A 22,285-nucleotide genomic window follows, 5' to 3' on the forward strand; every position below is an offset into this window, starting at 1 on the left:
AAGTAGACTTATCTAGTAGACGTTTTTTAAATTTCAGAGACCATATTTCATCGATCTCATATCCAAAACTTTCAATTTTTGATGTTCATAGCATGTCAATGCCTTTCAATTTATTGTGCACAAAGAACGTTAAGTTTTCAAATCAAAATGTTATAGCATTTGGGTAACATTTGGTATGCCATGATAAAGGGAAGAGAATGGATATTTTATAGCACATTGTTCTAGAAAATTGTCACTTCACAAATCTCATTCCAACATATTACCAAGTACAACCATTCTACTTTCAAACATCACATTTCTTGACTTCACATTTTTATTCCCATATGCTTCAAAGTGAACAAAAAAAGGAACAAAAATACTTTGAAATAATGTTAACTCCCCATTACTTTATCAAAGTCTAGTACTTATGGTGCAAGTGCAAGTAATACTCTTCAAGTGGAAGCAATCATAAGGGGATCGAATTTGAGGTAAGCCTTCGTAAATGAGTAAATATAGCTGTCTGTTTGTTACTAAGCAAATGGGAAAGTAAATGCAACTGGTACGAATCTCTTTCTGTATTCAAATCTGTTTCCAGTTGTTCGAACTCATGTTGTAGCGTGAGCCTTGACAATTGTGATTTGGAATTGATTTTTATCAATACCCCACCCTTTCTTTGAACCCTGTAAATGATTGAAAAAGATATTGTACTTCACATTTTGTATAAAATTAGAACAAAAATAATCAGTTTAGGCAGATCAGGATTTGATGAAACCTCATCCTGAAATGATCTTTTTGTTTGGCAGAAATACTAAAATGATCCTCACATATTCCATGATTTTGTACTTTTAACATCTACCTATTACTAAACAAAAACATTCTAACAGGAGTATGCAGACATTGGACAAAGCTACGTGAATAAAGGAGACATATAAGCTTTAAAAGGAAAAAAAAAAGAATTTACAGACATGAGCTTCTCTGGGTCTACTCTGCTGCCTCCAAAGAATTAGGAATGGTGCTGTGTCTAATCTAAAAGTACATGATCATTAGTGTTACTGCTGCTAGTACTTAATTGGACCGTCCAAGTTTCCCGATGCAAACTGAAAATAAGAAGAAAATATGTATTAGAATTTATAATAGACTAAAATATTTATATAGATAGATCCAAGCTATGTTACTCTCACAAGCAGTGATGAGGCTTAGAAACAGAAATAGTATTATTTCTAAATATCACGATTTGAAAAGAAACTTGTTCTCGTACAAAACTCAAGAATGTACCAGAGAAGAAAATTGTTTTCCCTTACATCCCTTTATATGTCATTCGAAAAATACAAAATAGTTATGAGTACATGCATGGATATAATCCACCAAACTTCATGTACCTTGAAATGGCTATGTATCTAAAAACACACAAAGTGGTTACTCATATGTATTCAGCTAATATTTCAAACATCTCCTTGAGCCATACTTTCAATCTTTCAAGCTTCCCTTTCATCCTCATGAAAAAGTTACTTTTCAGTGCTTTTGTGAATGTCAGTCTCCCATTTTCAAAGTTTGTGGAATAAAAGAAACAATCTTTAGAGGAGTTGGGAGGAGGTGTGGGCCCTTACTGGGTTTCACGTTTTCCTTTGGATATCATTGTCCAAAGTTTTTTGTACTAACTCCCTTAAGTTTGGTCTTGCTAAACTAGAGCCCGTTCTTTTAGTTTGGCTCCTTTTGTTGGGCTGTTTTTTTTGTCCTTTTGTATTCTTTCATTCTTGTCAAATAAAGCCCAGCTTTTCTCCCGAAAAAAATTGCACTAGAACTAATGTTAAACACATATCCAAAAGTGCCTTTATAATAGTCATTATTTTCTCCCTAATCACTGCCACGGTACCCAACCAAAACATTGTCCTTGTTTTTCATATACGATTCACATAATCAATAGTTCTACAAACATAGCAAATACCAAGGTACTGCCATGGTTCCTAAGAAGCACGGACACGGATACGGGACACGGACACGAACACGTTAGGACACAACGATACGTCAATTCCTAAAAAATTAGGACACGGACACGTTGGGTATACGTTTTTTTTTTAATATTTTTTACGATATATGTAAATCTAACACAAAAAATGCTAAATACAATAAAATGCATAAATATGAAGTCAATTACATCTTTCAACAAAAGCTACAAACAAAGTTCCAAAGGACCAATATAGTGACAAAACAAAGAAGGAAGAGACGTAAAAGAGGATTGTTTTTATTAGAGTCTACCTAAGAAAAAAGAAAAACAGAGGCAGGGGAGTTTACCTAAGAAAAAAAAGAAAAACAGAGGCAGGGGCTCGGTGGCGGCAGCAAGGGCGGGCGGCGGCGCCGTCAGCTTCGTGGGAGAGGGGTGGTGTGTTTTTGTTATCGTGGGTGGATATTAGGTTTTTATCATTTATTTATTTTTTTTAAAAATTACTCATGGGCATTGGGCCTTTCTATTTGGGCCTAGAAAATCTCCCAAGCCGTGTCCAGGCCGTGTCCCAACAGTGTCCCAGCCGTGTCCGATTTAGAAAAAAAAAAAAAATCAGACACGCCAAAATGCGTGTCTGACACATGTCTGGCATGTGTCCGGGCGTATCCGTGTCGGACACGTGTCCGACACAGATACTTCATCCAAAGATAAGTGTCCGTGTTTCCTAGCATGGTTCCCACCGGAGCTTATCCCCTCCAGTGCATCTCTCCAGCTAATAATTTGGGTACAATTGGGGTGGCTAACGGATAAAACAAGGAAAACTTCAGTAGGTGGGGAGCTTGGTTTTTGGGTTTGAAGAAGAAAATTTGGAAAGTGGGAAGTTGGCAATTATTTCGGTGGATGAAACTTTTTGTTAAGAGTATATATTAGTATATTTTACATTCTTGTAAATAATATGTATTCATTTGTTCTTTACCTTCTCCTCCTAGGATTAGGTCAACCTTGTATATTTGTCTATATATATAGACTTTAGTAATAAGAATAAGATCTATCTGGTTCTCTCAAACCTTAGTTTCTACATAGTATCAGAGCTCTAGGTTTATTTCCCATTAGGGTTTTGTTCCCATTAGGGTTTTGTTCATTGCTATACAACTCAACTCACTACCACTGCTCCCGCCCACCGCCGCCGTGCCGTCGTTTGCTGATTCGCCAACGCTGCTGTTTTCTAATTCCTGTTCGTGGGTTTCGTCTCGCCATCCTTCGCACCTCCGTCACCGCCAGTCGCCGTGCGCTTCCATCACCGCCAGTGGCCTACGCCCCTCTGGTTGTCGTGGGGTAGCACTTAGGGTTTTTGGTTTCAGAAAACACTTGGTCCGGTTCAAGCAGTCTGGTTCAAGCGGTCCAGTTCACCGGTTTGGTTTCAAGCAGTGTGGTTCATCCGGTTCAGGTACGGTTCGGTCTAGTTCGTCACATTCCAGTTCGGTTTGGTCAGATTTATACCGGTTCTGGTTTGGTTCGTTTGTTTCGGTTCAATTGGTTTGGTTCACTTGGCTCTGTTCAATTGGTTTGGTTCGATTCCCTTTCCTCCTTCAGATTTGGTTTGGTCTGTTTCAGTGCAATTTTTGTTTGTGTCCATATTGTTGAAGTTATGATCAAGAAGAAATTAATGGTAACGATTTCTGCCGAAGAGTTTGCTAAATTCCAACAGTATCAAGAGTCATTGATGGCATCATCCTCTAATCCAATTAATGTCATTGCTGATTCAGGTAATATCAATAAATGTCTTATTTCCTCCACGTCAAAATGGGTCGTCATGTACTGTGGTGCTACGAATCATATGTCAGGTAACCCCAATTTATTTGCTACATTTTCACCATCTACATCTTTACCTGATGTTACAATAGCGGGTGGCACCACTTCTCCTGTTCTTGGCTCTGGTACAGTTCATCTCTCCAAAACTCTTTCATTGACCTCTGTTTTAAATTTGTCACAATTTTTTTTTTAATTTGATCTCTGTCAGTAAACTTACTCGTGATCCCACAATTATTCTTTCCTAGTTATTGCTTATTTTAGGATCTTACAAAGAAGAAGACCATTGGTAAAGGGCGTGAATCTGATGGCCTTTATATGTTGATACACAAATACCTACAGCCACCGTTTGCACTCGAGTGCCAACTCCTTTCGAAGAACATTGTCGTTTGGGTCATCCATCTCTCTCCGTGTTAAAGAGTCTCCATCCTCAATTTCATAGTTTGCATTCTTTAGATTGTGAGTCATGTTAATTTGCTAAGTTTCATCGTCTCAGTTCCTATTCTAGAGTCAATACACGAGCTAATGCTCTTTTTGAATTAGTCTATTCTGATGTTTGGAGTCCTTGTCCTATTGAGTCCAAAAATGGATTTCGGTATTTTGTTACTTTTATCGATGATTTCTCTCAAGTAATTTGGTTATATTTGATGAAACATCGTTCTGAGTTACTTTCTCATTTTCGTAACTTTCATGCTGAAATTCGAACTCAATTTGGTGGCTCTCTTAAAGTTCTACGAAGTTATAATGCTAAGGAATATTTTTCTGGTGCTCTTGGCTCCTATTTAAGTGAACATGGTATTATTCATCAATCCTCGTGTGTTGATACTCCGTCTCAAAATGGAGTTACAGAAAGGAAAAATAGACATCTTCTCGAAACAGCTAGGGCCTTCATGTTTCAAATGCATGTTCCAAAATACTTTTGGGCTGATGCTGTTCCGACGACTTGCTTTTTGATTAATCGCATGCCTTCATCAGTTCTTAAGGGTGACATACCTTATCGTACTCTGTGTCCAACCTTTATTTCCTATTAAACCTAAAATATTTGGTTGCACTTGTTTCATTCGGGATGTTCGCCCCCAACTTACCAAATTAGACCTTAAGTCATTGAAATGCATTTTCCTTGGTTACTCTCGTGTTCAAAAAGGATATCGATGTTATTGTCTTGATCTCGATAGATATCTTGTCTCTCCTGATGTTACGTTCTTTGAAGATACTCCTTTTTCATCGTCCTTGAGTACTAGTCAGGGAGAGCAGTCACACGAAGATGATACCTTTCTTGTTTATTCTATTGTCTTTACTTCTACTGAAGAGCTTCCTAACAATACATCTCCCTCTGCGCATAATCCTTCTCTCCCCACTATTACTCAAGTTTATTCTCGTCGGCAACCTCCTACGGACTCATGCCCTATACCGGCAGCTTCTTTGCCTGTGGATCCAGGAACGAGTGATGACCTTCCTATTACCCTTCAAAAAAGGTAAGCGTAAGTGTACATATCCTGTTTCTTATTTTGTTTCATATAACATTTATCATCATCTACTTGTTCATTTATTGCATCCCTTGAATCTGTATCTCTTCCTAAAACTGTTCATGAAGTTTTGTCTCATCTTAGTTGGCGGGCTGCTATGTTGGAGAAGATGACCGTCTTAGATGACAATGGTAATTGGGATTTAATGTCTCTTCCTATAGGAAAGAAACCTATCGGTTGTAAATGAGTGTTTGCTGTTAAAGTTCATCCGGATGGATCAATTGCCCGTTTGAAAGCTCGCCTTGTTGCTAAAGAATATGTGCAGACTTACGGAATTGATTATTCTGATACTTTTTCTCCGGTTGCTAATTGGCTTCTGTCAGGTTATTCATTTCCTTGGCATCTATTCACCACTGGCCCTTGCATCAGCTTGATATTAAAAATGCATTCCTCCATGGTGATCTTCAAGAAGAAGTGTATATAGAGCAACCACCAAGTTTTGTTGCTTAGGGAGAGAATGGAAAGGTACGTCGCCTTCGTAAATCCTTATATGGGTTGAAACAAAGTCCGCGAGCATGGTTTGGAAAATTCAATCAGGTGATTGAAAATTTTGGAATGAAGAAGAGTAAGTCAGATCATTCTATTTTTATAAAAGATCCGAGTCTGGTGTTATCTTACTAGTTGTATATGTTGATGATATTGTGATTACTGGTAATGATTCATCAAGCATCCTATAACTCAAGTCTTTTCTTCATAGTCAATTTCATACTAAAGATTTGGGAATGTTGAAATACTTCTTAGGAATTGAGGTAATAAGGAGCAAGAAGGGGATCCTTCTGTCACAAAGAAAGTATGTACTTGGCTTGTTAACTGAAATGGGAAAATTAGCTGCTAAGCCACGTAGTACTCCAATAATGCCTAATTTACAACTTACAAAAGAAGGGGAGTTGTTGAAAGATCCTGAGAAGTATAGGAGGTTAGTAGGGAAGCTGAATTACCTTACCGTTACTAGGCCAGACATAGCTTATTCAGTCAGTATTATGAGCCAGTTTACGAGTTCTCCTACGACTGACCATTGAGCCGCATTGGAACATATTCTATGTTATTTGAAAAGTGCTCCTGGATGTGGTTTGTTATATAAAAATCATGGTCATCTTAATATTGAATGTTTTTCAGATGTTGATTGGGCAGATTCTAAGGAAGATAGGAGATCAACTTCAGGATATTGTGTATTTGTTGGAGGTAATTTAGTTTCTTGAAAAAGTAAGAAACAAAATGTGGTGTCACGTTCAAGTGCTGAATCAGAATATCGAGCCATGGCACAGTCAGTGTGTGAATTAGTATAGATATATCAGCTTCTTACTGAATTGAGATTTGGCATCACCACTCCAATAGAACTTTGGTGTGATAATCAAGCAGCTCTCCATATTGCATGACCATATTAAGATGGTAGCTACAGGATATGTACGTGAAGTTGATTGTCATTATGTACGTGAGAAAATACAGCAAGGATTGGTAGCTACAGGATATGTGAAGACTGGAGAGCAGTTAGGAGATATCTTCACTAAAGCATTGACTGGAGCATGGATAGATTCTCTCTCTAACAAGTTGGGCATGATTAACATATATGCACCAACTTGAGGGGGAGTGTTAGAGTATATATTAGTATATTTTACATTCTTGTAAATAATATTTATTCATTTGTTCTTTACCTTCCCCTTCTAAGATTAGGTCAACCTTGTATATTTGTCTATATATATAGACTTCAATAATGAGAATAAATCTATCTGGTTCTCTCAAACCTTAGTTTCTACACTTTTAACTCAAGATCTTGTTTTGAAACTGAAAATCTGGCTTAAACTTTGGCAGGTGAGGCCACTGCTCCTATCCCTTTCAATGGGGCAGTTTCTTAAACAATCATATAACAACACTGGCATTAAGGTAAATTCAAAGAATTTAAGTTTCCAAAATGATCATGTTCATTCTCTTCGTAGTTTATTATCAAACCAATGAAATTATCACCAAACATTGACATCTTATAATTTTAGAAATATTGTATATGAAAAACTATTTGAAGGTAGTGGACCTTGGTTAACAAATTTTTATGTAAAAAGTTTTTCTAAATTGCCCCTGTTGACTTGACCCCAAATCCCCAAGTCACTTGTCTAAAAGCAGGAAACTTTACCAGTATGGTCAATTACAATAATATTTTCAGATAATTTCTGATTTTAGTTAAAGAACCCGTAGAAGAAAATGAAAGAATACATCATACATGACTTTAAAAAAGTATCTAGATATAAGAAAATACATAAACATAGTTCAGAGGTTGCTATTTCTATGTAATTTTTCCATTTCATCCATGAAAAAATATATCTCCTCTTTAACTAAAGAAGTACTAGAATAACATAGTTCCGAGCTTAACATGAAGTCCCCAATCACTTTGTAAAATTTTTAAACAAAATAAAAAGATGAAAATAAAAATAAGACGGAACAAAAGAATCAAAGATGTTGCAAGCAACCACCTGACCGGACCTAATCCAACATTGTCAACATTGGTTCCGGGCAGATTTTAGACGGTAGAGTTGATGCTTTGGATCAGATTTTGAGACACTCGACCTTTTTGATGGGGCTTTAGTGTTGTATTCTTTTGTAGAGGAGCAGTAGGGGACCTCGTCATCTTTATTGGAGCTGCCTTTTTGTCTCATTGGTTTGGGACTGTTCTTTTTTCTTTTCAAACTTTTGGAGTTTGTTTGGCTCACCCTAGTGGGTGTTTGGACATGATGGAGGAGACTCTTCATCCCCTTCTTTGTGGGGGCAGGTTTTTTAACTGTTTTGTGGGGGCTGAGGATTGAGAGGAAAAACAGGACTTTTAGAGGAGTTGAAAGTTCTGGGGAGGTGGTTTGAGATCTTGTTAGATATCATCTCTCTTTGGGTTAATGCATCCAAAGTGTTTTTTGTAACTACTCCATTTTCACTTTAATAAGGAATGATATGGAACCCCTCAATATATATGGCACGCTTTATGCTTGATTAGAGACCGTTTTTTTAGTTTGGCTATTTTTGTTGGGCTTTTTTTATGTGCCCTCCTATTTTTCTTTCATTTGAAAACCCAGGTTTTCATTTAAAAAAAAAAACAATTTCGATCCCCTGTTGTTACAGTTTAACAAATCAAAGGAATGAAATCAGAGTATGGTGTCTAGCATAACTTAAAAAACTGAGAACCATACTCCAAAAAATGGAGATGGATTGGGAAATCTCATCCCTTCAAAGTAACTTTTCAATCCAATCTTTATCCCTATTCTATGGAACTCACAAATCTATCTTCTAATTATTGTAGACTTTCACCCTTTCTCTTCTACTCTACTCACTATTATTAAATAACATAACAATAAAATTGGTTAGAGTATGGAAGGGGTACTATGGTAATTATGATATGTCTATTCCTATTCCTATTCCTAAGGTAAATAAACAGCACGGATAGAAATTTTGATTTTGATTTCAGAAAATTTCAATAAACAATGGGATTTCATTATGATGTCATACAAAATCCTCAACTATCTTACCTAAACAGACATAAAGCGCTCATAATACTTCTTAGGCCTTAATAACTATGCAGAAAGTCACTTTCTTACCAAAATTCCCATTATTGTGGCACAGAATGGAGCAGTTAAAAGGAATGTGGCACCCATGGTTGATATAAACATCATATTAATATCCTTACCTTCAAGATTTAAACGTCTAAAGACCTCTGTGACAACAAAAATCTTATTTCTTTACCTGTTGAACAATCGGATTTGTTGATGTAGTAAATTCATGAGTCATTCCTTGCCAGACAACTTTCCCCTCGTATAAAAACAATAACCTACAAATTTATCAAGTTTTTTTCAGTTAAAGGACTTGCTAGTGATATCATTCATAAATACGCAGTAGGAACTCATAACGGGAGTTAAAATTGTAACCTGTCAACAGCTCTCCTAATGGTACTATGTTGGTGGGTGACTACAATATAGGACGCAATATTTCCGGGCTTCCCGCTAGCATCTTCGCCCTTAATATGTACAGAACGGATAAGATCTTCAACGACAGTTGATGCAATTGGATCGAGTCCAGCAGTTGGTTCATCATACAAGAGTACCTGGTTAAAATGAGTAATCACAGTCAGTGTGACACAGTGCACAAGGCCTAAAAAAGATGTCATTACTGTATTAAAGTAAATCTAGTAATCTACGAGCCAATGCTATCCCATACAAGCAAAACCGTCAGCTACTACGCAAGATTATTGTTGTAACCTCAGGAGCATCACACATGTTATGGCAAGAAGTTATTTGAGCGGTTTATCAAACAGTTCAATGAACAAAAAGACCCTTTTTTGAACAAGAAACGAGACCTTCAATTGATATAATGAGAGAAAAAATGTTCAAAAGTAGCAAATAAGGAAAAAAAAAAAGAGAAAAGAACAAAGTAACTGAGGCTATGAAAGCAAGTCGATTAATACAAATATCCAGAAAGGAGTAACCAACAAATAATTTAGAAAGAAACCAATATTGTAAAGTCTTGAATTTGGAAATATCAAACTGCTGTAACCAACACTGCTGCTTATTTCTCAAAAACCCTTAGATTAAGCTCGAACCAAATCTCAAATGGGAGATGAAGAAGACTGCTAAATATAACAAAAGATCAAATTAATACATAGTGACTAAGACCCTTCAAATATTCCTATAACCCAGTGATGTAGGACAAAAGAAAATAAAATGGATGCAATAGATAGAAGTACAGAGAAGTAGACAGGAGAATAGAGGAGAGAGGAATTAGAGGGAGAATTCAATAATACCATAACAATCTCAAAATCCAAGTTTGACTATTTTATAGACCACCAAGTCCATTGGAAACCAAAATAAGATGAATTCATATAAAATCAGAACTAAACATAGAATCAACTATCAAGTCTAACATCACCAGAAAAAGTAATTTAAAATGTCCACAAGATGTTCGTTTTCATATGAAACACTGCTGTTTAAAATTGTACCTGGACCTATGAAGCAGAACAGTGAATACATAAAAATAACATGATAATTAACAATCTAACATAAATTGATTGATGGGCTGAAGAAACACGTCATGGTTTTAACTTTTACCTGGTAGTAGCATAAATAATAAGAAAAAATACTGAAGGAAAAGAAATAAAGGAGACACCTCTGGCTCAATTTCTTTCCTTGTGTTATCAAAGATTATAGACCTAGCTAAAGCAACTCGTTTCTTCATTCCACCTGATAATTCAGAAGGTAACCGATCCTCAACTCCCTAAAAAATTAAAAGGTTAAAAATGGAAATATCAGAAAATTTTGAAGCACTGCCTACAAAGAAACATAGTAGAGATTTGAGGATGTGTAAGCAAGAAATCTCAGCTGGTTACATTGATAGATAGAGATAGTTGTGAAGCTATAGTAGGAAGAGTTTGATAGCAAGAGAACTTGGAAACTACAAGATGACTATCATTTGCTAAGCATGCATCATCATATAAATAAATGCTAGGCAAACCTTCAGCCCAACAGCAGCTAAATTCTCAGTTACCAGAGCTGAGATTTGATCTCCAGACAAGCTTGAATTTTCATACCTAACATAGTAAACAAGAATAGGAATGAGATGGACACCTTATTCTAACTACCCACCCTTTGGCAGATAATACTAAAAGAAAAAACAATCGTGGTGAGAATTTTTGAAGAAAATGAAGTCTCTTACAAAAGGAAACCAACATTTTCTCGAACAGTTAATGAGTCAAAAAGGGCTGCACTTTGAAAAACCTACAAACACAGAAAAAGGAACTGAGGAAAATTTAAAAGATAAACAAAAGAAACTTAATGGCTCATGTGATTTATGATCCAAAAAAAAAAAGTTTCTAGAGTCATGAAAAATAAGACAAATAGGGTTATATATGAAACTTCTGAAAATCGATAGTGCTAGGATCTTGAATAGTATTCTTATAATATACTAGTGTCAAAATAGTTCTTCAAAAACAATTTTAGATATTTAAACATGAAGGTTTACTAGTTGGCCTAACTCAAATATTATATTTTCAATTAATTGATATTACTTTTACATTTTTAATTAGATTTTTTTTATATTTATGTTTAAAAAGTTAAAATTATTTATAATTTTGAAATTCAGTTAATTTTATCACATCTGCTTAATACAAGAATTTAAAAAAAAAAAAAAATTGAAGAAAGAAAATGAAATCTGAAAACACAAAAAAGGAACAACCTCTTAATGCTCTCTAAAATTCCTCAATTCTTTAAATTTATAACATTTTCACAATTTTCAGATTCAAAAAGGCGTGTTCCCTATTCTCATTGTATTACACATTTCTATAAAAAAGTCATTCTTCATATAACTTCTAGAATTACATTCAAATTAAGGAGAATTCTACCAATCCAATTCGAAGACCAGATATCTCCTCATCATCGATCAAACCAACTCGCTTTCTACCTCGAATATATACCTCACCCTGTTCACAATACCAGAAAATCCAATTAGGAGAACCATATTTTATCGTTTGCCTTGAAAATGTATAATTCAACTAAACATCAGCTAAATGCAATGTGAAATCAAAGACAGTTATTCACCTTGTCTGGAGCAAGAAGACCGGCAATGATCTTCAGTATTGTAGACTTCCCAGTACCAGAAGGCCCAATTACTCCCACGGCTTCTCCATGTCTAATCTATACAAATAAAAATGAGAGAGGAAGTCTAAATATTTTTTTAAAGATAATGAAAATTACTACACAAAAAAGCAGGGATGGAGCTGATAGAAGAGCTGTGAGAATTTTGATGCAGGGTAACTAGTTTTCTTCTAGATTGTCGCAATTTCGCAAATGAAGCTGAAGAAGAAATGAAACCAAGCTAGGAAACAGTACAACACTACATAATTATATGAGATTCAATTAATAATTAAGACAGAAGGGCGACAACACTGGAAATGCAAATCAATCTCAAAACTTCCTTCCGTCTTTGGAAGCAGTGCATTTACATAAAGGATAATATGCATGATACTGGCATACTTCTCCACTAACAAGATGACCATTTATCCCTTCCATGATTGTTTTATCTCTTTTCAAGTTGAAAAACCGTCCAAAGGTAGCTGATGATGGATTTTTTTTTTTTTTTTAAACTTTTCCATTTAAAGTAGGAAACAATTTTCGGAGAACGAAAAGAATAAAAGCCTTGAAATAGAGGCAATGGGACCACATGACAAATTTCCCATTTATAACTAGAGAAAAAAATGGATTGAAATAGAATACACCAAAAGGAGGCAAAGTAAATGATTAAATCCCAAACATCCTCCAGCTGCCTCTTAGCCTCATGAACAGTCTTCTATGCATGATTCTGTATTTCTCTGGATGGCCACTAAGAAGTTAAAAACATCAAACAGATTCCACCATACATAGAAGAGGGGCAGGAAGGGGATACGTAATCAGAATCTTCCTATTTTCTGCACAGAATACAGAAATTGGCAAGAGGACTCTAGCCAAATTTCTCTGATGGGCCTCACCATTAGTAATAATACCACCAAAGGCCAACAGAACATTAGAAAAATTTGAACTTACTAGGAACCTTCGTCCTCCAAATAATCATACAAAGGTCAATATTTATGCCTCTGTCCCCCAACACCAGAAAATCAACAGAGATCTGACAGAAAATTAACCCAGGCTATCCAACTACTATACTCTTGAGCCTAGTAGATCAATAGAGATTTGGATATCACAAATCTTGCACACCCATTCCTCACACTCTATGTCATATAACAAACTATTATGATTATTAAACATTCAGCCATCTCTCGAAGCATTTCAAACGTCTTTATTTATTTATTTTGATAAGAAACTTCAGAGATCTATTAATCACAAAAACAAAAAAGCCTAAGGGGAAGGGGATGAGAGGGCCCCTCCCCGAAGAGGACTACAACAAGATCCCTCTCCAATTTTGGAGAATCGAAGAAAGGGAGTAGTTACAAAAGAATTTGGTGTAGAAAAGCACCATCTGGAGATAAGCAACTGTACATTACTCCAAAGAGTACTCAAATCTAAGCGAGTTCTCTAAAGATCTTCGGTTCCTCTCCAACCAAATATTCCACAAAAAAGCCACCACCATATATAAACCAAACCGGTCTTTTAGCATTGTTTAAGCTGCCACCCGTTAAACATTGAGAGAGCCAATTATCCACTTTTTCTGTAACACAAAGCTGCAACTTAAAGAAATCAAGGATCTTTGACCAGCCTCGATAAGTGAGGGGTAGTGGAGGAAAAGGTGATCCAAGGATTCAGCTGCTTTGTGACATAGAGAGCAAATAGAGGGGGAAAGAGCCCAACTTTTGCCTCTCTTCTGTATGTGGTCGTGTGTGTTGACTCCTCTTTGAGCGAGGGACCAAAGAAAGACTTTTATCTTATCGGGATATTTTAGCTTCCAAACTGCCAAGAGGAGGGGGGTTTGGACCACATTACAGGGTTTAATCATCTTCAAGAAGGTAGCTAAAGTTGTAAGGACACCCAATGGATCTATACTCCATATTGTCCCATCTTTGGGATCCCCTGGTCTAACTATGTCCAGTTTCTCAATCAAGCCCATCCAACTACTAAGCTCTCTGTCGAAGAGATCCCTTCGGAAGCCTAAGTCTCAATCCTGTTGCTCCTTTTCCAACACTGTTCTATGGAGTCCTCCTTTCTATTGGAAAAGGAGAAGAGATCTGGAAAAGCTAGCTATAGTGGCTCGTTACCAATCCAAGTATCTCTCCAAAATCTAATTTTAGAGCCATTATTCACTTTGAAAGACAGGAACTTCATAAAAAGATGGGTGTTCTTAACAATATCACACCCAGGACGCCCTTTTGCCACTCCTTCAGAGATGTTAGTTTTCCAGCCGAGAGGTTGGGTGTCGTAGATACTATCTATTATGCGGCGTCAAAGTGCATCTTCTTCATGAATAAATCTCCACAGCCATTTCATTAGGAGAGCATTGTTCTGTTGTTTGAAAGAGCCAATGCCTAACCCACCGTGCAGGGGGGAGAGAGGTCCATTCCCATTTAACTAGGTGACTACAAAGGTGAAACCCCTCCGTTCCAGAAAAAATCCCTTACCACCTTCTCCATCCTTTTGATGACGCCCTCTGGAGCTTTAAGGAGAAGAAGTAAAGGGGCAGGCTGTTTAGAACCGATTAGACCAAAGTCAGACGGCCTCCTTTAGAAAGGGGCAAATTCTTCCACTTGGTGAGCCTTCACTTAAACTTCTCCACCATAGGATCCCACGAGCTAATATTCCGAGCATTTCTTCCCAAAGGGAAGCCCAGGTACTGAAAAGGCAAAGCTTCATCCTATGAAATCAGCATTTGAGAACCACTCAGTCTCCTCCTCCACGTTTATGCCATTCAGCGAAGTCCAAGTTGATGAACAGTCCCACAGAAAACAAGAACGGGGATATGACCTCCCACCAGGCCTTGAGATATTCTGACTTAGCTTGAGAGAAAATGATGGTGTCATCTGCGTGCTGCAGATGAGTTAGAGCCACCTGCTTCGAAGTGAACTAAGCAGCTAAAGGCATCTCCTATCGAAGTGAAGAGGAAGGGCAAGAGCGGGCACTCCTGCCTAGGCCCTCGGTGAGCTAACATTTTCCCTCTAGGCTGACCATTTATAAAAACTGAGAAGTTAGTCGTCTCTACACAGCCTTTAATCCAATGACACCATCTAAGACTAAAGCCTTTTTTACCCAACACATCAAGTAAAAAGTTCCGATCTAACATGTCGTAAGCCTTCCCATAGTCTAGAGCTCAAGAATGTACCCCTTCTTTTTTTTTTTGCCTTGCAGTCCCCTATAGCTTCTGATAGGTACAGAATAGCATATAAAATATTAGGGTAAAATTGTAAATAAATATGATGCATTTCAAGCATCTTTATTACTGCTTTTTTAACTATCACTCACATTAGACAACCTAATGAAAGCAGAACAAAAAGAAATGTTACCCAACCACTGTCCTAAAATCTGGCAATCGGACTATCCCCAAGAGCCAGAGTCAGACTTCATGATGATAATGATTGGAAATTGTAGAAAAGATGACCGAACAACTAGAGCATTTCCAAAGCGGTTTTCATTGACATGAACAGATATTAAGGATCCCTTAGTTTTAAATCTAGAGAAGACTAAAGCAACAAGGAAGAGAAACGTCCATGAAGGATCAAAAGTACACTAATAGCAGAAATACATTTGGAACTACAATAATCAACCATTCAATGATTACCTAAATTTCATATTATGGGATGTCTCATACAAACTATCTACTCATTATTTCTCTGCATTGCCAGCATGATTTCATAATTGAACAGCCATTCTAATTTTAAACATAGATCTTGGGCTGCAAAAATTGCATACTTCAGTAATGTAAATATTGGCGCTATCTTCATTTCCGCTACATTTTTTTTTTTCCAAAAATGAAACAAAGTTTTTTATTAATGGGGATAAATTACAAAAGTAAGAGAATCTAAGCCTACAAAGAGTAGACTTCAGAAAGAACACAACAATAATAAAACGAACTAACAAAAGAAAGACCAGAACGGAATCTGAAAACCAGAACAGCAAAATCTATAAAGCTACAAGAGAGCTACCCAATTATCACAAATAGCTTGAACAGAGTATCCCGGAAATAATTTGGACAGGGAGCACCAGGGAGAAGCTTTAATCTTGATAAACTCAAACCAATCCAACCATGAAGAAGATTAATTTTAAAAATTCTCTGATTTCTTCCAAAGCAAAGATCCAAAAGAATAACTTTGGAAGCGTTGATCCATAATAATCTGGCCTTGATGGGGTGATACAGAGAACAGAGTAGGTGATACACATTTGAACGAACATCCTTACCAAAAACCCAACTCATTTTGAAGATAGTGAATAACCAGCAGAAACTTGATAAAGAACAAAATAAAGGTGCTTTTTCAAGGAGCAAATAGATGGATGGAGATGAAGCCATTTTGAAGGAAACTGCTTATGCAAAATTTCTGATGAAATAACACTACCGAATAATAAAATCCAGATAAAAACATTAACCCTCCATGGGATTTGATTTTCAAAAAGCTGTAAAGAGAAATGATGTCATAGAAGATTGACCAACAGAGTTGAGATAAAAGGAATTCACCGAGAAAGATCCGGAAGAGACAAGCAGCCATATTTTGAAATCTGAGAGATTATTAGGATGACAATTGTAGAGACTAAGGTTGGAGAGAATCCAATGTGATTTATTCTCATTATTAAAGTCTATATATATAGACAAATATACAAGGTTGATCTAATCCTATAAGGAGAAGGTAAAGGAAAAATTAATACAAGAATATAAAATATACTAATATCTATACTCTAACACTCCCCCTCAAGTTGGTGCATATATATTAATCATGCCCAACTTGTTAGACAAACAATCTATTCGTGCTTCATTCAATGCTTTACTAAAGATATCTCCTAGCTGCTCTCCAGTTTTTACATATCCTGTAGCCACCAATCCTTGCTGTATTTTCTCACGTACATAATGACAATCAACTTCAATATGTTTGGTTCGTTCATGAAATACTGGATTAGATGCAATATGAAGAGCTGCTTGATTATCACACCAAAGATTCATTGGAGTGGTGATGCCAAATCCCAATTCAGTCAGAAGCTGATGTATCCATACTAATTCACACATCAAATGTGTCATAGCTCTATATTCTGATTCAGCACTCGAACGCGACACCACGTTTTGTTTCTTACTTTTCCAAGAAACTAAATTACCTCCGACAAATATACAATATCCTGAGGTTGATCTTCTATCTTCCTCAGAACCTGCCCAATCAGCATCTGAAAAACGTTCAATATTAAGATGACCATGATCTTTATATAACAAACCACGTCCAGGAGTACCTTTCAAATAACATAGAATATGTTCCAATGTGATCCAATGGTCAGTCGTAGGAGAACTCATAAACTGACTCATAATACTGACTGGATAAGCTATGTCTGGCCTCATAATCGTAAGATAATTCAGCTTCCCTACTAATCTCCTATACTTCTCAGGATCTTTCAACAACTCCCCTTCCTTTGTAAGTTGTAAATTAGGTATCATTGGGGTACTACGTGGTAGCAGCTAACTTTCCTGTTTCAGTTAACAGGTCAAGTACATATTTCCTCTGTGATAAGAGAATCCCCTTCTTGCTCCTTATTACCTCAATTCCTAAGAAGTATTTCAGCACTCCCAAATCCTTCATATGAAATTGACTATGAAGGAAAGTTTTGAGTGATAGGATGCCTGATGAATCATTACCAGTAATCACAATATCATCAACATATACAACCAGTAAAACAACACCAAACTCAGTTTGTTTATAGAAGACAGAATGGTCCGACTTACTCTTCTTCATTCCAAAGTTCTCAACACCTAACTGAATTTTTCAAACCATGCTCGTGGACTTTGTTTCAACCCATATAAGGATTTACGAAGACGACATACCTTTCCATTCTCCCCCTGAGCAACAAAACCTGGTGGTTGCTCTATATACACTTCTTCTTGAAGATCACCATGCAGGAAGACATTTTTAATATCAAGCTGATGTAACGGCCAATGGTGAATAGATGCCAAGGAAATTAATAACCTGACATATGATTTGTCGCACCAGAGTCAATGACTCATTTTGAAGCGGAGAAAATAAGACATTTACTGGTGTTACCTGACTCAGCGATGACGGTAATCGGATTAGAGGACGATGTCGTCAATGACTCTCGATACTGTTGGAACTTAGCAAACTCTTCCGTAGGAATTGTAACTAACTTGCCAGCATTATCAGGAGTAGATGCAACATGTTTTCTGACCTTTATTCAATAGCTTTCTAAATACTCGTTTTGTATGACCAGGCTTATGACAATAATTGCAAATAATAATATCTCCTTAATTTGATTTTGGAGCACTAGAATTCCAACGTTGAGCGTTCGAAGTCGTGGAACTCCCTTGGTAGGTATTACCTCTGTTTGCATTTGTACTACGTCCAACCAAAACTGAGATGACAAGACGGGTTGTGACTTCTCAACTCGAAGTACTCGAGTGTGTGCCTCCTCTAAAGCTGAAATTTCTGAACCAGAGAGTAATTGGTCTTTGGCAACATCAAATCTAGGTGGAAGACCAAGAAGAAAACTGATAACTGCTAGTTATTCGCGTTGGGAAAGCCGAACTTTTGCATCATTACTATCTGGGAGTAATGCATTAAACTCTGCATAAATTCGTTTGTGTTCCATAAAGTAATTTGTAAGCGATTGGTCACCAAACTCAGGTTGGTAGAAGCGCTTGCAGATTTCAAATATTCGACTAACATTTCCTTTTCCAGAATAAAAGAATTCTAAATATTTAAGCAACTCTTTAACATACTCACTCATTAACCAAGCCAATAATGTCACCCTCGATCGAATTCTTGATCTGCAGAACCAGTCAAGCATCATCCCACAACCAAGCTTTCTTGCTCTCATCCTCAGGCGGATCCTCAGTTATGTGATCGTCCATATCAATACTTCGCAAAAAAAGACGAACATTGATTTTCCATGAAGAATAGTTTGATCCATTCAACTTGTGTTCTGTGATTTTTGATATCATTGGGATCACCTCAGAAGTTACGATTGATTTCTTCTCAGCCATCACAAACAAACAAACTTATTTGAACAAAACAACAAAACCAGACCAAACCACCCGAACCAGACAAAACAGATGAATCAAACTGCTTGAACCAAACCAGATGAACCAAACCGCTTGAAACCAAACCGGTTGAACTGGACCGCTTGAACCGGACCAGGTGTTTTCTGAAACCAGAAACGCTAAGTGCTACCCCACAACAACCAGAGGGGCGAAGGAGACGGGTGGCGACTGGCGGTGACGGAAGCGCACGGCGATAGCGATAGTAGTGAGTTGAGATGGATAGCAATGAACAAAACCCTAATGGAGAAAACCCTAATGGACACAAAACCCTAATGGACACAAAACCCTAATGGGCATCAAAACCTAAGTTCAAAAAAAATTTTAGAATAAACCTAGAGCTCTGATACCATGTAGAGACTAAGGTTGGAGAGAATCCAATGTGATTTATTCTCATTATTAAAGTCTATATATATAGATAAATATACAAGGTTGACCTAATCCTATAAGGAGAAGGTAAAGGAGAAATTAATACAAGAATATAAAATATACTAACACCTATACTCTAACAACAATCATTGAGAAGAAATAAAAGCTCACTGAATTTGAGCTATTTCTTCATCCTTTAAATTACTTTGCAGCACAATATTCCAAGAATTATTTGAAGAATCCTAGCAATCTGAAATTGATCAATTTTGGTTAATAACCAATCTGAAAATAGCAGCAAATCTGGAGGAAGAGGCTGATTGGCAATCCAACTATCTTTCCAAAAAAGAATTCCATTTCCAGAACCCAGTTTGAAAGAAGATTGGGAGTCCACTTGATTTCGGAGCTACTAAATATTCATTCAATAGCTTTTATAACTCCCTGAACTCTTTTAAGTTTAAGACCAACCAAAATTCCGAACACCATAGATATCTTTGGAGCTCCAAATCAATTTAACCAAGCTGCAATCTATAGACTACAATTTTGTTTCCTGAAGAAGTACAGCCTCAGGACTCTGATTAAGAATAGTGCCTTCAACTTAAGACTCTTATTTGGATCTCCAAGGCCCTTGACATTCCATGGAAGAATTTCCATTGCTGATTGAAAAAATGCCCTTGCTTCTACTTCAGGTAATGTATTGAGAGGACCAGGTTCCCGCTCTCTCTCTGTAATATTTTTGGGACACACGAATCGAACTTAGGCTTGATAGGAATTAATGAAATTTCTGATTTATCAAAAAAATCAGCAACACCATTCTTACAAGATATGGAATTAAAACCGGTTGCTCTTGCAATGCATTCGGATTTCTGTCATTAATAGTTCTTGGGGAGGAAGATTCTGAGAAAAGGTTTCTAATATCTTCTTAAATATTCTCAATAACATGAAAAATTGGAGCGGCAGGAATATTAATAATAAAATCCTCATTTTCAATCCTCATCAAAGTAAAATACTGAAGCCCTACACTATTCATCAACAAAAAACTGAAACCACAAGTTGAATTAGCATGCTAAAATATACTGCAGCGCAGATATTGAACATGACAGAAAAGCCTACATGGTTTCATTTGATTACCATATCCATGGGAGAGAGAAGATAAGAATTCTTTTACAGTTTTTTCTATGGCACGAAACATCTATTAATAACAACAATTTATTTGATAATCTGGCAAATAAAGAACCATTCAGTACAACGGTACAGGGTTTTCATTCCCATGACAGTGTGACTCAATAACCACTAATGAGATTAAGCAAAGCTTACTAAATTAGAATTAAAAGTGGTGCATTCGGACAAATATGTAAGCATGAAAGCACAGAGAAAGGTAATGGAAGTGTACATAGAGCACTTGTAGTGTTCATGGCCTTGGCTAAGATATCCCCTCTACAAAGAACTGAATGTTCGACCATTACCTTGTTTTCTGGGCCAAAAAGAAATTGCTAATATCTATATGTCATCAAAAGCAAGCAATTGCATAACACTGAAAAAATAAAGGACCTAAATATGCAGAAATATGAATCACCTTGAAGCTCACACCTCTCAGTATATGCTTTTCCCCAAAGGATTTGTAGACATCTCTACACTCGATGAGAACATCAGACTCATCCTCATGCTCATTATCTGGGATTAAATTTTCTGATCTAAACGAGTCCTGATAATGTCTAATATTAATCAGAATATACAAATGATAAATATATCAAAAATTAAAATTAAATTCATAATGTAAGGAGAGACTTATTTTTGGCATCAGACATGAGGACAGGACAGAAATATTAAACGAATAACGAATGAGACTAAAATCATAAAATAAAATAAACTCACTGAAGGCAAATCCATAGTCAAAGTAAACAATGCCAGAAAGTATTTAAGTCTAAACGCTAATTATGGATGCTTAAATTGATAGCTAAGATGCCAATAAAATGATAAAACACTATGAACAATGAGATTTTGTCACATGTCGGACGGCTCAAGGTGAAAAGGACTGGAATACTGAACTTGAAATAAACTGCGAGCAACAATAACAATTAAACAGGAAGAAAGAGTGAAAAGTTAGGAAAATCAGAGTTCAAAGACAAACTAAAACATCAATCACAAGAATAACAGCATCCAAAATTCAATTGTGAGTATCATCTAACACAATCGTAGCAATTCAGATTAGGGGAAGCGACCAATTTAAAGAACGATCAAATGCAAGAAAGTAATGTATCAAATCCAATAAATAGGACACCAAAAACTGGAAAACAGAAAAAAAAATAAAAATGAAAAAGTGAATGATGTACATTGGAATTTACGGCAGATGACTCATCACTCTTGAAGTACGGCGGTGGCGCAATGCAATTACAAACAATCCTCCTCTGCTCCTTTTTCTTAAAACAAAACGAATTGGACGCATCAAGAACAGCTACTTTACGCGATCCAGAGGAACAATTGGGTGCAGTTAATGGGAACAACACCGAACCCGATATAGAAACCATGTTTCCGGAGTCAACCCGTTAGAGGGTAAACGAACTTCGTGATTTTGAAGCTGACCCGCGATAGTAACCAGCTCAAAAACAGTTTCGTACTAATTTAGTTTCAATGCAATCGAAACTTCATAAATTCGAAGAACCCAGATAGGATTTTGAACAAAACCCCCTCAAAAGCCGATTAAATCCTGCATCTCAAGCTAAACCGAGGATGGTTTAACGAATTGTGCTTCAGAATGAACGCTAAATGCTACAGAGGTCGCCCAGAAAAAGATTTGGAAACGTGAAAGAACAGAGATGGGAGCAGAGCATTGTTAAGAATTCTCAAACTTGATGTGCTTGCTGATTGATTCTCCGTCGCATTCTTGCCGCGGTGACGTGATGAGGTGGGCTTGCAATGAGACGTTAGCCCTGTTCCTCTTTCCAATATAATTCTCTTATACTATGATAAATACACGACC

At 36.6% G+C, this 22,285-nt stretch overlaps 1 protein-coding gene and 1 pseudogene across 4 annotated transcripts; both read right to left on the bottom strand.

Annotated features, from left to right (window-relative positions):
• Window positions 1–184: 184 nt before the first annotated feature.
• Window positions 185–22,256, bottom strand: ABCI13 (non-intrinsic ABC protein 11). Of its 4 annotated transcripts, none has more exons than XR_002601319.2 (11): window positions 21,639–22,256; window positions 20,882–21,010; window positions 11,817–11,912; window positions 11,621–11,698; window positions 10,936–10,997; window positions 10,768–10,810; window positions 10,390–10,497; window positions 9,156–9,331; window positions 8,974–9,058; window positions 945–1,076; window positions 185–659 (listed from the first exon to the last, which is right to left on the bottom strand). XR_002601319.2 is itself a non-coding variant. In XM_022283399.2 (10 exons), the coding sequence occupies exons 1-10, from the start codon at window positions 21,831–21,833 to the stop codon at window positions 1,038–1,040; spliced, it is 1,044 nt and encodes a 347-aa protein (XP_022139091.1). In that variant the 5' UTR covers window positions 21,834–22,255; the 3' UTR covers window positions 667–1,037. The 4 variants fall into 4 exon arrangements, 1 of the variants encoding a protein (XP_022139091.1); XR_002601318.2 differs by having other exon boundaries at window positions 10,735–10,810; window positions 21,639–22,255; XR_002601320.2 differs by lacking the exon at window positions 20,882–21,010 and having other exon boundaries at window positions 10,735–10,810.
• On the bottom strand, window positions 15,703–20,682 carry LOC148210706 (uncharacterized; annotated as a pseudogene).
• Window positions 22,257–22,285: the final 29 nt, after the last annotated feature.

Source organism: Momordica charantia, assembly GCF_013281855.1.
Source record: "Momordica charantia cultivar OHB3-1 chromosome 6 unlocalized genomic scaffold, Mcharantia_2.0 BLBB01000006.1, whole genome shotgun sequence".
In the NCBI taxonomy this organism is placed as follows: domain Eukaryota; kingdom Viridiplantae; phylum Streptophyta; class Magnoliopsida; order Cucurbitales; family Cucurbitaceae; genus Momordica; species Momordica charantia.